The sequence below is a fragment of the Phasianus colchicus genome, chromosome 1, assembly GCF_987193195.1.
Source record: "Phasianus colchicus chromosome 1, bPhaCol1.hap1.1, whole genome shotgun sequence".
NCBI classification, from domain to species: domain Eukaryota; kingdom Metazoa; phylum Chordata; class Aves; order Galliformes; family Phasianidae; genus Phasianus; species Phasianus colchicus.
Window position 1 is genome coordinate 119,544,860 of NC_143436.1, and position 16,155 is coordinate 119,561,014.

At 39.8% G+C, this 16,155-nt stretch overlaps 1 protein-coding gene across 2 annotated transcripts in view; it reads right to left on the bottom strand.

Moving 5' to 3' along the window:
- The window catches only part of PDK3 (pyruvate dehydrogenase kinase 3), a 54,566-nt gene that overhangs the window by 19,853 nt on the left and 18,558 nt on the right, over positions 1–16,155 (bottom strand). For both annotated transcript variants that reach the window (XM_090124349.1, XM_031599291.2), the window contains exon 3: positions 5,293–5,364. In XM_090124349.1, the coding sequence (XP_089980475.1) occupies positions 5,293–5,364 (72 nt within the window). The remainder of the gene's footprint in view (positions 1–5,292; positions 5,365–16,155) is intronic.

Genomic DNA, 16,155 nt, shown 5'->3' on the forward strand with positions numbered 1-16,155 from the left:
TCAGTTTCATTTTACACCACTGGATGGCAGAACACATACAACAGTGCTCAGTGACTCTTCTTCCTCTGGCAGTCTGGGGGAAGTTTGAGAATCTCTCTTGCATTGTTTTTAACCAGCACTTCTCTTGGAGAATTTTTGTTCCTCCTGCCAAGACAGCTGAACACCTACCACTTTCAAAGTGGTCTTTCCTTTTATTCCACACACAAACTCATGCATACTTTATGTAATAATAGCTTTATAAAGCCTAGACACAGAAAATCAGTGCTACTCAGTCAGTGCTGCATTCTCTAATGCTAAATATTGGCACCATAATGATTACATAATTTTGTTTAAAAAACATCCTCAAATGTAGCTTTTAAAAGAAAGGAAATTTGTTGTGCTACGTCTACATGTGCACATTTAACTTTTTTTTTTAAAGCTAACTATAAAGCACCCATAGATTTATATCAAACATGAAGAAGAAATGTATTAATTATTTGTATCAAAAGTAAAATATGCACCAACTAAGGAAGGAAGAGTAAGGTCAACAAAAGTTAAAAGAGTATCATCTAGTCACCTTGTCTAGTGCAGATGTAAAGCAGATGCTTCCTTCCTTTTTATAACCAGACAGCTGAACCAATCATTTGATAGCAAACCATGCCACTCTTAATTAGTGCGTGACCTGCTTTTAAAATGATTTTTCCCACTGTATACTGCCAGCTCCAAAGAAACGGAAGATTAATAACTTTTTCATTATTCTTGGTCTGATCATCACATTTTGCCCATATATTTACCAAGTCTATATACACTGTTTTGTTGCATATAAAAGAAGAAGTCTGAATTGCCTAACTTCCCGGTTTAAAGACTTCCATGTGGCTGTTCCCTATTACTTGCCAATCCTTCTGACTTAACAGCTTAGAATGTACTGTTCAATATCTTTATTGGTGATCTGGATGAGGGGACTGAATGCTCCCTCAGTGAATCTGCAGATGACACCAAGTTCAGAGGAACTGTTGATCTGCCTGGGAATAGGGAGGCCCTACAGAGGGATCTGGACTGGGCTGAGGCCAGCGGGATGAAGTTAACAAGGCCAAGTGCTGGGTCCTGCATTTCAGTCACAACAACCCCAGGCAATGCTACAGGCTTGGAGCAGAACGGTTGGAAGATGGTGTGGAGGAAATAGACATGGGGGTGTTGGTTGATTCTTGGCTGAGCATGAGCCAGCAGTGTGCTCAAGTAGCCAAGAAGGCCAATGGCATCCCGGCTTTTATCAGAAATACTGATGCCAGCAGGAGCAGGGAAGTGATCATCTCTCTGTACTCAGCACCTGTGAAGCTGCACCTTGAGTGCTGTGTTCAGTTCTGGGCTCCTCACTACAAGAAAGACATGGAGGCCCTGAAGCATGTTCAGAGAAGGTCAACAAAACTGTGAGGGGTCTGGAGCACAAGTCTTATAGGGAGCAGCTGATGGAGCTGGGATTGTTCAGTCTGGAGAAGAGGAGGCTCATTCCCTTTTAAAGGGGAGACCTTATCACTCTCTATAACTGCCTGAAAAGAGATGGTGGTGAAGTGGGGATTGGCCTTTTCTCTTGCATAACTACCAATAGGACAAGAGAGCACGGCCTTGAGTTGTGTCAGGGGAGGTCCAGGCTGGGCATTAGGAAATACTTCTCTGAAAGAGTGATCAGACACTGGAATGGGCTGCCCAGGGAAATGGTAGGATGACCATCCCTGGTAGTGATCAAGAAACATTTTGATGTTGTACTAAGTAACATGGTTTAGTGGGAAATATTGCTAGTAGGTGGACAGTTGGACTGGATGATGTTGGACGCCTTTTCCAATCTTGGTGACCTTAAAATTCTATGAAATATTTTAAAAAGTTTGAAAGCCTTTTATTAACTCCTAATTCTGTGTGATTTGTAACCACTGAGCTTTCTAGACAAGACTAGTGCCTAGCTGTTGTCATCAAGCTTCCTCTCTGTTTCAGAGCAACAAGACTGGCATAAAAGCACAATGTGAAAAAGTTACAATAATATCTAAAAGACAACAAGTGACAGCACCCTGTACTAAGTGCTAGTGGCAAACAGCTTTGCTTTTTATTTTTAAGTAGTTCCACTACCCACAGTATGATGCTTACATGTTCCACAAGGACAAGTCAGTCACTGACATCCTGCTATTTAAGGGTTCAAATGCATAATGTGTGTGTGAAGGACAAAGAAAGGGCTAGGATGTTTATTTGTTACAGATCAGCACATCATAGCTGAAGTTCAGTGTGTGAATGCATACAGTAAAGGAATCTTTCACTACTGCAATGATTGATAGGCTCCTATTCTATCTTCAAAGATAGCTGAGTTCATTCAAGCCTTTTCATTAAATAGATGCTTTAAAGGACCAAGCATATCAAACTATGCATGCATATTTCAAGGCAGCAGGGCAGAAACTGTCACACATTTCTTTAATCTTATCACTCATTCCTTACCCACTTCTTGTCTTGCAAACAACTGGAAGGCATTTGAAGCTTTCACTGTACCCACAAATCATAGGAGATCATATAATGAAATTTTTAAGCTGCTCACAGGGATTGCTTGAGAAAAATAAACTGCAGAATAGCTCTGAAAGTTTTATTTAGCAATAAATCTTTGGAAAAATTCAGTGTGCTGCATTTATACAACTACAATGAATAAACAATACAGTTGGTTTGACAAATGAGAAATTACTAATATGAAGATACTACATTCAAATAGCATCACTGGCTTCTACATTAACAAAAGAATGTTTGTTACCATAGCTATTAAATAAATTAAGACTGCTATTAAATAAATTAAGCATATAAACTTCTGCAAAGACAATTCATGAATGTCACCACACAAGTTATTTAACTCCCTAGTGACTGTTCATTCTGCCTTAATCTATTGTTACAGTGAAATTTAAAAAAAAAAAATCACTACAAGGACAAAAGGAAATTACTGCTATGCCCATTTCATAGACACTGTTATCTGAAAAACTGAAAAAAAAAAAGCCATGAGTGGACAATCAAAAAATATTTTTAAATAGAACCAGCATGCAATTATTACTAGCAGTTTTTCATTAACCACTCTTTTTAAGTAAGTACTAGCAGGTAGTTGAGAAATAAACTAAGTTCACACTGACAGACTTCTCTACTATGAAGTACAACAGTTTTCCAAGTGCAAAACACTGACTGATACAGCATATATGGTTTTCAAGTAACAAAATGGTATGTTCTTATTCTTAGTTACTGTAGCACTTATTTATTTAAAATTGCTAAAAGAGGAACTACTTTAATCTTTATACTGCAGAAAGGAAAGTTATATTTGTTTACTTAGTTTCTTCTGTGTGCATTATCTGGAGACAGTATTAGACAGTATTATTTCATTTACTGTCAGTTCTAGAGCACTTTCTCTGACATGCTCCCATCACAAAGGGAGAAAAAAGAATCAGTGAAGAATCTCACAGGTACAGGGTGTGCAGTGTTTTCTGAATGCCTTTAACAAACATCACTTTTCACTAGCCTTCCACATACGAAAAGCAACTTCTGTCTTTGTTTATCTGGATGCACACTGACAGCATGGAAAATTTCAAACACTTCTGCCAGCTTACAAGCTCTACCAAATGGAAACACTGTCCTGATGCTTCTGCAATCACACTATTTGACAGAACTGTAGAAAGACTTCCCACCTGAAGCTGGAGAAAAGATGTTTGTGTCACCAAAACCAGAGTAACCCAAGCTTTTCCTGTATGCCCATACTACTGGCAGCAACAGCAGTCTGCCAACGTTGTGGCATTTCTTCATCCAGCCCAGTAACCAGGAGAACCTAGTAAAGAAACTGAAGTACCTCTGAACCTCTGTAACACAGAAATCCTCTGACAGAAATATCCCTTTGACATATTTTTCCAGTGTTTGCAAAAGGTAACGCTCATTAACATTCATCCCTCCTCATATTTATACACTAAGCACAGAGAAGCTGGGTCACTCTGATAAGCAGTTTCTCCAGCATTAGCACTGGTTTAGTTTTATTTGTGTCTGTTCACCACTTCTGTCATGTTGGTTCTGCTGTCTTTGTGGTGCTATAGTTTGGGGTCTGATGAGGATAAGAGAGAGCTATTTCTCCATTAGAAGAATTTCCCAACTCACTTCACTACACTGCTTCACAGACAGTGCATGGATAACATCTATAATCCTGTAACACTGATAGGTAGAGTGAATTTCTCAGGAAGAGATCCTGGACTCTTAGAATACACTAAACAGGCTCTACAGGTGAGTGGAGAGATGACAGCCTGTCATTTCACCTTTAGCATTAATTGAAGATCTACTGACAACACCGAGTATTCACACACCTCTCTCTCCAAAGCTATGTAATGCAGTCAGGGGGCTGGCTGTCACACACAAACACCACACTACTGCAAGAGGTCAAAACTCTGAATCAGTCTGAAATTGATTACGTGCTTGAAATCATTCCTGAGGATCCTGGAGACACTGAGCCCAACTCTGATCAATGAAGGGATAAGTGATATATCCACACATTTACTAAGGAGCATCAGAAAGCCAAAAAGCCATGAGGCAGCTGGAAAGAAAATAAACGGTAGTTTGTAGGACTGCCTCACGCAAACCGAAGAAGGCACCACTGCTCTGTTCTATCCAAGATGAGTTTGCTCCTACTCTAACATTCTCAGTGATCACTTTGAAGTGACAAAAACACGTGTAATAAGCAGCTCTGGGTCATTTAAAAAAAAAAAAAAATCTAGTAGATCTGCAAACTGCAGCACCAAAGTCCACTTCTCAAGACTGGGACACGCAGCCTGGATATCAAACCTATCTAAAAGAGCACTTCAGCTCCTTTTACTCTCTCTTGTGCAACTGTTACTTCGCAAAGTGATAACAGAAACTTAAGTGTACCTCAATTGACTAAAATGACCAGGGTGCTCATTCCATTTTCAAAAATCTGTTCCTCTGAAAGTCTTAATGTTGTTGGTTTGATTTGTTGTTGTTTTTTTTTTGTTTGTTTTTGACAGCTTGAGGCTGATACCAAATTCAGCTCCAAACAACAGCTGCTAGGGTGTTAGTGGGCCAGAATTACTTCCATTCAGGCAAGTCTCACATCTTATGATAGTAATTAAACTAAAGGAAGAAAAGGTAGAGGTCATCGTGAAACGTCTAAGTCATCTGGTGCCACACAAGACACTACAAAGGGCAGCAACATGATTCTATCTTACAATTAAGGTCACTGTTATCCTATGGTACAATAAAAAACAAAACATTTTAAAATAAACTGTCACGAGAAAATAAATTACTCACTCATCCAGAACATGAGGATCCTCAGGACTTTTATTTTCATATTCTAAAAGCTCGAGGAAACTCTGCATGTACCTGAAACAAGCAAAGATGATAAAGTAGTAGTTAAAATAATTAAACCTAAATTACTTCTGAATTTTTACTTAAATCTTAAGGCCACACAATCTCATCTAAAATAACAGAAGTATAGCACATTTGTCTGCAAAGGCTGAGATTTGCAAAGACAGCATAAACAAAGAGAAACAAAGCAAACAAAATACATTCTTTTGAGTTAAAAGTTATTGTGCTGAATTAAAAACTAAATTTTATGACCCTACAGTCCACAATCCAGGAAAATAAATCACGTTTTAGTTTAGACATTCAGTGAAAACCAAGTAACTATGGATGCTTAGAGCCATGGAGGTACTGTGCAGGTCCCAAAGAAGACTAATGGCAATGTACCACTCAACACTAACACAGCTGGCCTGCTTGGTAGGAAAGCCACCTACACATGGTCATTTCACAATGCTCATCTGGAGGGCAAAGTATCATCTCAGGAGCAGATGTACTTCATAATACAGATGTGGCTTTACAGATGAAAGAATTGGGAACTATTTCTTCAAGTAAATCGCACAAGGTATCACACACATAAATAACATTATCAGAAGGAGCTGCCACTCCTCCTCCTTTTTGCTCTCCCTTCTTTCTTGGGAAAGTACTGCCACTGCTAATTAGATGGCTGTGTAAAAAGCTGTAACTTGCTGCAGTGGCAAAACAGTCAGCCATACTGATGGGGTTTATTTCTTTTTATTGTTCTAGTACATGAAAACAACTCAAAGGAAGGCCCAACTGGCTAAAACAAGCATAAGAGAGAAGAAATAACCATGAAGAGTAATTAACTGGGCTACGAAACTTCACCTGACATTTTCAAGTTGCAGCCATGCTTACAACAGCATTGCTGTCCATGTATGGGATGCCTGTCCCTAAAAACTTCCAAGGTGAGGCTGGATAAAGCCCTGGGTGACCTGATCTATCTATGGTATTTTTCAGGGGAGTTGGATTAGATGGCCTTCAGAGGTCCCTTCCAATCTTAAGGATTCTATGATTACGTGACTCTAACTCCCCCCAGAACCATATACTGCTACTCCATCTCTCATTTCAGCTTCAGTCAAAGCAAATAGTGCAACTGGTATGCTGAAAGCTTTCTTTTATACTTTTTTGTTGGGGATTTTGCTTAGTTTTAATCTGGATCAGTAACTCAACTTACCTCAGTTGGTAAATCCAAAATAGAAGAAGCTCTTGATGCACACAGCTAAAAGCAGGCTGTCAGCAGAACGTGGCTAGGACTATTGATGTCAGTAGCAGAGCGCACCCTATCACTAAATCAGCATCTTACATGTGAATGCCTCAATTTGGTAACTGTTTTAGGGCATCACTGATGGGAAGAGAAGCAAGTTTTTCTTGGTGAACATTACACAGACTCAAAGTGAGTGTCAGATTAGAATGCCAGACACTGCAGGAATCTCATCAGAACAAACATAATGCAACTCCATCCATTAGAAACTCAGCTTTCCTCCTAATATTTAATCTATCTCTCTCCTCTTGTAGCTTAAAACCATTCCCCCTCAAACTATCACTGTATGCCCCTGTAAAAAGTCAGTCTCCCTCTCGTTTAAAAGCAAGCTTAGGGAAAGCGTTGAGAATTATTATGAAAGCCTTTACTAGTAGATAGAACCAACATTTAAAGTTACATATGAAATGGTGCCAAAATGCTTTGAGCACTGCCAGGATTGTTATTCTGTATCAGCCCTGCTGGAACCAAGAGAAGGAAACACAACAGGAAAGCCATTCCAACTGAAAGTGATGAAGAGCAGCAACGGAAGACAGGGAAGAGGCAACTGTGCTGGGCCAACCCCAGCCAACAGCAAATTACACACACTGCTGCTTCTCATTCTCCTCTCCTGCTGATTGGAGCAAAAATAGAAAGACAAAAAGCCTCCTGAAAGGAGGTTGTGGTGAGGTGGGCATTAGCATCTTCTCCCACATAACCAGCGATGGGACTAGAGAGAATTGCCTCAAGTTGCACCGGGAAAGGTTCAGGTTAGATATTAGGAAAAGTCTCTTCTCCAAATGAGTGGTCAGACACTGGAATGGGCTGCCCAGAGATGTGATGGAGTCCCTGGACGTGTTCAACAAATACTCAGATGTTGTACTGAGGGACATAGTTTAGTGGGAAATATCGTGGCAGGCGGACAGTTGGACTGGATAATCTTGGAGATCTGTTATGGTGATTCTATGACTCACAGGTTAAAATAATGACAATTTGATAAGGAAAACAAAAGTTGCAAGTTAAAAAAAAAAAATAAAAGAAGAATTAATTCACTACTTCCCCCATCAGTATGCAGATGCTCCACATCCAGGGATGCAGAGCCTCAGCATACACAATAATTGCTAGGGAATATGGACCTAACAACTAGTAGCATCCCCTTTTGTTCCTCCTTTGAGATCTTACTGCTAAGCACAATGGCATATTGTAATACTGAGTATCCCTTCAGATACCTCAAATGAACTGTCCCAACTGCATCCCCTTCCAACATACTCTCTGGGGTGAGGGAATGAGGATAAAGGTACTGTCTTGACAGCGCAGAAGCACTGCTCAGTAACAGCCAACACACTGGTGTCACCAACACCATTTTAGATGCAAATTCAAAGCACAGTGCTATATGTTGGCTGCTATGAAGAAAGTTAATCCCATCTCAGCCAAGTTAAAACAAAATAACTGAGGTCTGTTCTATAAAGTGTTGAAAATTGAACATTCTCCCATTTCCCCACCAGAGCACAAATACTCTTTGAAAATCCACTTGTGAACAATAATTATAGTGTTGCAGAAACCTATACACAGAGGACAAGAAGTGCAACTGAGGTTACATGGGACTGAAGCCACTACCCTGTGAGGAGAGACTGAGAGAGCTGGGACTGCTCAGCCTGAAGAAGAGGAGGATTGGGTGGGGAGGGGGGGTAGGGGGTTGAAGAGGTGGGAAATCTTATCATTCTTTATAATTTTCAGAAGGGAGGGTGCAAAGAGAACAGAGCCAGGCTCTTTTCAGCAGCGCCCAGCATTAGGACCAGAGACAATGGACATAAACTAGAACAAAGGAGGGTCCCCCTGAACACCAAGTAGCACTTCTATGCTGTGTGGGTGATGGACACAGGCTGTCCAGAGGCTGTGGAGTCTCTTCCTTGGAGATCTCCAAAAGCTGCCTGGACATCAGCCTGGGTACCCTGCTCAGGCAGGAACTGGATTACATGGTTTCCAGGGGGTTGCCTCCCACCTCAGCCATTCTGTGACAAGGTAATCATGCAGAACAGTGTAAGGAAATGAAAGTTTGTCCATGGAAGTTACATAAACCTTCAGAAACAATCCAGGACTACTCCAATGGAGGTGATCCTAGGCTAAAATAAGAAATTTCATCACATAGAGTAATATTTTCAGTATGGTCAGCATAGATATACTGGGTCCTGACACACTGATTTTTATTTTTTACTAACACCATCAAAAATAACTACAGAACTCCATTGTTGTTTGTCTGCTCCATGTCTGATAAGTACTTGATATCTCTGCTTATCTTAAAAGTTGTTCTTTTAAAATGCTAGAAGAGTATCAATTCAGAAACACCTCTGCAACGTACATATTTGATCCATAACCCACTGAAAATGTGTTTCTGAAAAGTGTAACATTTTCCACTTTGAAAGATACTAAAGTAGCTCTACTGACACAGGGACTGATGAGCATGTACTGCCTCCAGGATAGAGAGGTAGGGGAAGAGTCATTAAGACTGTCAGCTGGAGGAAGGACTTGGTTTCTGAAAAAGTGAATGAGAACTAATTTCCTCTGAGAACGTGTCCTCATATGCACTCTCATATTATTAATTCTCATGGGAAAATAGCCGCTTTACTTTCAGAACTCTGCTGCTTCATTTGTGAGGCTTAATGCATAACAAATGTACGAGCACCCTCATTTAATAGAAGGAATGGCCTCAAGCTGTGCCAGGGGAGATTCAGGTTGGATGTTGGGAAATACTTCTCTGAAACAGTGGTCAGGCACTGGAACAGAAGGAGCCCAAGGAGGTGGTGGAGTCGCTGACCCTGGAAGCACTCAAGAAATGTTTAGATGTTGTACTAAGGGACATGGTTTAGTGGGAAATGTTGGTGATAGGTGGATGGTTGGATGATGATCTTAGAGGTCTTTTCCAATCTTGGTGATTCTATGATTTCTTTGAAGAAGTACATTTTCTTCAACATTATCTTCCTCATATGAATCAAGATCAATCAAGCTAATCATAGGTAAGGATGAAAAAAGGTACAATTATTACAATTATTACAGTTAGCAAAACATAGTTAAAGTAACCTCCAAAATAAAAGATGGAGAGAATGGCAGATAAAGCAACAAGACATTTCCAGGCAAGAGTTCGATTCAATCAAACCTTTCAGAAGATCAGCTCTCGACTCCTTGTCAGACTAAACAGCCTCATACAGAAGGAATGCTTGACACACATTCTTGTGCCCAGTTTTCCTACAGATTTAGCAAATACGTGATTTTCTTGCAACTAGTCTCTGCTACCTCCTTTATTCACCATTATCCTGATGATCAGTATACATCCAAAGACTGGTCTGGCAACCCATGATTGTCCCAAAGAAGAAACCGATTTCTGGGTATACACAAAGATACCACCATTCATGTGGTGTCCTTTTCTAGTAAATGCAGTTAGGAATGAAAAAACAGCAATTGAGATCACCAAGACCATCAGAATGGACTAGCTCCCTCATGACGTATTACAGCCCATAGCAAACAAGAAAGCTAGGATCATCCTTTGTAATTAAGCACTTGCTGTCTTAATTTCCTGTGTGTATGTGGTAAAAGGAAAACAGGAAATTATTTAATTCTACACAGAAAAGCAATTTACCCAGAAAATACCTGCCTGATTTCTGTGAAGGAGCCATCTTCTGTTTCTTGAATATAGGTTGATCTCTTGGAATTCAATGACTGTGCTTAAGTTAGCATCTAAATCTAGGCCAGAAGTACAGTTTTGAAATGAATTCCCCAATAACCTTCCCTTAAATGCACACTGCTCAGATCTACAAAGTGGTTTCAGCACTAAAAATCAGGTTCTTCTTAGAAGAAACTACACTAGAAGCTTCTATAGATGAACATAAAAGTGTCAAAGACAATATAGCTATCATGATCTGAACCAATGAATGTGTCAAACTGCTCTGAAGCTTCTCAGCACAGGCGTAGCACAGTATGTGCAAAGAGACACGCTGAACTGTCATAAGTACCCTCCACATTGTAAAGCATTTCTTATGTTATAGAAAGGGCCAAATGCTGTGTCAGCAAATTTGTCAACAACCACCCCTTCCCTCCTCCTATTTTCCTCCCTCATCCTTTCAAATCTTCTTCCTGTTCTGAAACCCTTTCCCTTCCTGCTTTCATCTATGCTGCCACCCTAATTATTTTATGGACATCTGTGTTTCTTTTTTGTGCCCTCTCTATTTTCCCCTTACCCTCAGTATAGGCTTTTTTTTTTTTTTTTTTTTTTTTAAGTAGCAACAGCTTTCTGCCTCCCAAAAAACCTAGGGCTTCGATTTAACCATGCAACAAAATCAAAGACTCTTCTAGGCTGGAAATGACCTCTTGAGATCATCTACTCCAACCCTCCAGTCAAGCATGGCCAGTTAGAGCAGGCTGTTCTAGACTAAGCCCAGTTGTGTTTTGAATATCCACAGACAGACATTCCATAGCCTCTCTGGGTAACCTTCTTGTAGTGTCTGATCACCCCTGCTGAAATAGTTTTTTTTTCACTTTCAGATGGTATTTCATGTGTTTTGAGTCCATCACCTCTTGTTCTTTCACTGAGGACTACTGAAAAGAGCCTATCACCCTCATCTTCATTCTCTCCCATGAATTATTTATTTGCATTGATAATATTCAATCACCTCAAGCTTTCTCTTCTCCATGGTGAACAGCCCAGCTTTCTGAATATCTTTAAGGAGATACACAGCTCTCTGCCTCTTCCAATATGAAAGAGTCTTCAGTAAGTCTGTTTCAGAGTTGATAGAATCTCCAGTGGCACAGTTAGAGAAGGTTATTAAGAACATGTTGATCCTTGATATCATACAATATCTTGAATGCCTCGTTTCTGAAGATGCAGAATAATAACTACAGTTAAGAAGCTACAAAAATTTTTACTAGAACCATAGCATTATTAAGGTTGGAAAAGACCACTAAGATCATCTAGCCCAACCATCAACACATCACCATGTCCACTAACCATTTCCTTCAGTGCCACATCTACACAGTTCTTGAACATCTTCAGGGACAGTTGACTACACCACCTCCCCAGGCAGCCTGTTCCAATGTTTTACCACTCTTTCTGAGAAGAGATTTTTCCTAATATCCAACCTGAACCTCCCCTGGTGCAACCTGAGGCCATTCCCAGAGGAGGCAGACCTCCACCTCGCCATTACCTCCTTTCAGGCAGTTGTAGAGAGCAATAAGGCCTCCCCTGAGCCTCCTCTTCTCCAGCCTGAACAATCCCAGTTCCTTCAGCCTCTCCCCATAAGACCTGTGCTCCACAAGCTTTGTTGCCCTTCTTCAGACATGCTCCAGGGCCTCAATGTTTCTTACACCAGAACACAGCACTTAAGTTGTGGCCTCATCAGCGCCAAGTACAGCAGGACAATCACCCTGCTAGCCCTGCCAACTACACTATTTCTGATAGATGTCAGAATGCCATTGTCCTTTGCCGCCTGGACACACTGTTGGCTAGTGTTCAGCAGTGTCAACTAACAGCCCCAGATCCTGAGGAGTGTTAGAACACCAATCAGAAATCCTGAATATCAGCAATCCTGTACTGACGTTCAGGAAAACATAGCAACAAATATTTCAGGTACTGAATGCAAGCAATACCTGATTTTTGTTACGTGGATTTGATTGGCTGCTCACTATTATTAGCATGCTATATTTAGATGAGTACACTCTATTTGCTCATTGGAACATTGGTCCTAAGACTGCTGCCTCTGGAGTAAACAAACATTACTAACTCTAAGCTGAAGGATCAGTGCTTCTGTATTACTGGAGTATCGAGTAGGGGCAAGCCAAGTGTTTATCTCACGTAACGCAGGACGTAACTGTGCAGAAAACAGTCTCAATCAGAAAGAAGACTAAAGCAAGTCAACCAGAAAAAAGCTGCCAAACATGGTCTCCAGTGCTGAGCACAAGCAGCAGGCAGAACAGGTTCTAAGGCCACTGGTTGAGCCGACAGCATAATGAGGAACTGAGAGTTTCTGAAACCAAGGGAAATTACTCAAGCTAAATGCTCTAAGCAAATCTACAAACATACTGAAGTGGTTTATCTTTAGTATCTGTGGTGATGGATAATCTATGGCACTAAACAATGTTTTTCCTTTCAAAAGAGTTAGCAACAATATTTAGATGTCTTTCCAATTCTGAACTGTTATTACTTCAACGCAAGATCATTAGCACAAGTACCCAGCAAGTTAGAGATACAAGCTCAGAGGAAAGAATATTAACATCAAAGCTAAGCCATTCAAATTTCTTCTATCACTCGCTCTTTTCTAAACCCTTGGCTAAATGAAGTTGGAAAAAATGAAAAATGTAACCTTAAGTCAAACAAATTTAACCCATTGTCCAGTGCCCATAGATTACACGTCATCTAAATAGAGCTGCAAATGCTGTATTTTTTTTGTTTGTTTTGTTGTTGTTTTGGTTATGATTTACGTGTTCTCAAAGTACTTACATCCCTTCATCCCTTACTCCTCCCCAGAAAGAGTTCAAAGCTGAAGAAACTAAGAAGTAAGAACTTGTTTAAAAGGAAATGTAAAGCTATGATGATCTATTTGTAACTTATAACGCTGTCATAACAGCAATTGCAGTACAGTTTCCCTAACAGTGTGGAGTCAACAATGCATTATATCCCTATGGCAGTTAGGCTTGGTAATTAATATCATTCCCTTTTCACACAATTCATTTATTTATTTGAACTTTCTTTTTATTAGGAGAATAGGGGGAGATATGGATAACTGAGGGTTTTAACTACAGGATTTACCAAGCATTGGAAATCTAAACCCGATCATATTTTAAACACACTCCAGGTAAAGTGTCTACTTAGCTAGAACAAAGGAGGAAAGAATAATGGACAATTTGCTACATTATTAGTGAATGAATATAACACAGAACAGAAATCTACAAAAAAAAAAAAAAGGAAAAGAAAACAGCAACACAAAAAACCCATAACCTAGATGGAAAAAGACAGTGCCAGTTATACTTTGCCATTTCTGGTGAGTCATCAAAAGCAGAAATCAAAGCCTATGCCCTTCAAATCTGCTGTCTTTCTGGTACTTAATTATTTAGTACAGTCCACTACAACTCACTGGGCAAGCTCTTTGGCTTCAAGCACTGTAGCTTTGTTCGTTCTCCAATTACCACAAAGTCAACTGAATTCCTGTCAGTCTGCCAAATGCAGTAATTCCAGCATGGCACATTTCATACATGAAATCACTCTAAGTGCTCATAATGCCAACTCCAGATTTAACTACCATTCTTTTCCCCCTCCCCCAATTTTTCTTTCCACCCCCTCCAACTCACACAACACTTTTCCCCCCCAACATGAATTTCAGCAAGATTTTCTGTTAGAGTCTCCAACATCCAAGCACCAATCTCCATGGTAACATAATTTTGTTACCATGCAATAGTATGCATAGTCTGAATGTAAAAATAAGAACAAAAACAATTATTAATCCACGAACTACAGATTTCTCTAGTGTGCCTTTCCAGGAAGGGCCCAAAGTAGATAAAAGCTACGGTTAATTAAGATAGGAATTATAGATGTGACTGAGTAGCTCATTGTGCAACCCTGACGCTCATTTTTGAGTATTTTACCAGGGTAGATCTTAGCTGCTGTAAGTTTTTATTGCAACTATTTTTCCACATCACTGTAGTGATGATATCCTTCTAAGCAATTCTGTCACACATCCATCTTCCACCAGAAGAGCACTTTTAGACAGAACATCCTTCCCAAAGCTGACCTATAAAAAGGGTTGTTTTTTTTTTTTTCAGTGGAAAATTGTCCATAAGCTGCAAATCTCCAACATGCTGCTTGCTGATCTCTTATTTGGAATCACTCCATTTTGCAGCCAAAAGACATTAAATGCATTATTAATTGTTTCCCTTTCTTCCCTTGTAACCTTCAGGCAAAACACACGCATGTTAAGTTATAAACTGTAATGGGGACAGAGCTAATGTTTTAGTTTTGTGTAGACGTAAATGCAAAACTGCTCCGTGTTCATAGTTCTCTATGTAGGCAAAGCCAGTTTTCTTCAGAAAAGAGTAGATGAGTACAAAGAAAGGACAGCTGTCCTGCTTATCCTCATTACTACACACATCAGGCTAAGGAACCCAGAAAGGAAAGACTACACTTCTCCTGAGCAATCATTAGTTAAATCCCTGTTACACAGTGCAGTCAGGCAGCATGGAAGAAAAGCATCCTGAGATGGATTAGAAGGCTGGAGAACAGAGTTTGCCTGCAGCAGAGAGCATATTCTCAGAAGAGACAGGATGAGACTGCTTCTGAAGAGGCCTAAGAGGCTGTGAAATGCATGCAATCTTGAATGTAACTGACTGCCCAGATGCAGGACTCATGGGAAAGGATCCATACTGCACAGTAGGTGGAGTTAGGTTTGGTGGAGTAAGCAAGCAAAGTTCCATTTATATAGACATCTTACTCTAGTTTATAAGCTTAATAAAATCTACCATAAGGACTAAGAGCCTTCTGAAGTTTTTGGCTGGCTGATATTAATGAATATACTGGGAACCTGCATTGTAAGGCTCCGACTAATTTGGAGTCTTCTAAAAACTATATAGAAACATAGGTTCTAGTGTAAGGTGGTAGTGCAAATAAGACAATTACGCTGGTGACAAGACAGATTACTGAAAATTGGCAAATAAACAGATGAAAAAACTATTAGTTAACTGAAGATCAAAATCAGAGGACCACTGGGTAGGACACCTACATGAACCTCTTCAGCATATTGAAGACTCTATCAGTTGTCTGATACTTTGGCTGATTTAACGGAAAACTATCAATCTACATCTGTGATAGTATACATCACACTGTCAGATAAGATATATGATTTGGACAAGTACGTCATATTCACACATGTTCCAGATTTAAGTTGGCAGTATCTATCACGGCTATTAAACTCATCTTAAACCTGTAACCAAAGCATCTCTAAACACCTATTCAGTTCCTTTGCCAGAAATGATGCAAACTCTGCTTGGCTCTGTGTTAGCAGGCTGGAAGCCTATACTGCAGAACATATATTTTGACTACAGTCAGAGTCAAGTATCACGCTCTACAGTTACTACAGAAAAATTCCTTCAATTTCTCCATTCATCTATATTTCACTAAAGACAGCTTCACAAGTCATCTAGATCAGAAAAGCCTGAAAAGACCAGGATATTATTCACTCTTCTATTTGGTGTAACAGCTTCTGGTAATATCAGACAGACAAGCCTTCAGTCCCTGCAAGCTGCCACTTAATTACAAAGTGATTACTATTGTGTGGCTGTACTGCATTTACATTTACTTGAAGCACTTAGCCACTATTTGAAGCAGTCATCAAGATGGCTAATGCTGTCTCTCATATACAAACATTTAAACCAAATTGTGCAATAACACATAACCTAATTTATACTTTAAGTCTGATAAAATATGAGCTGATACGCCATCAACAATTTCTTGGCTCAAGGGCTATGATTGAAACTCACAAAAGCCAGCAACATTAGTTGTAAGTCATGCACCTAGCCCT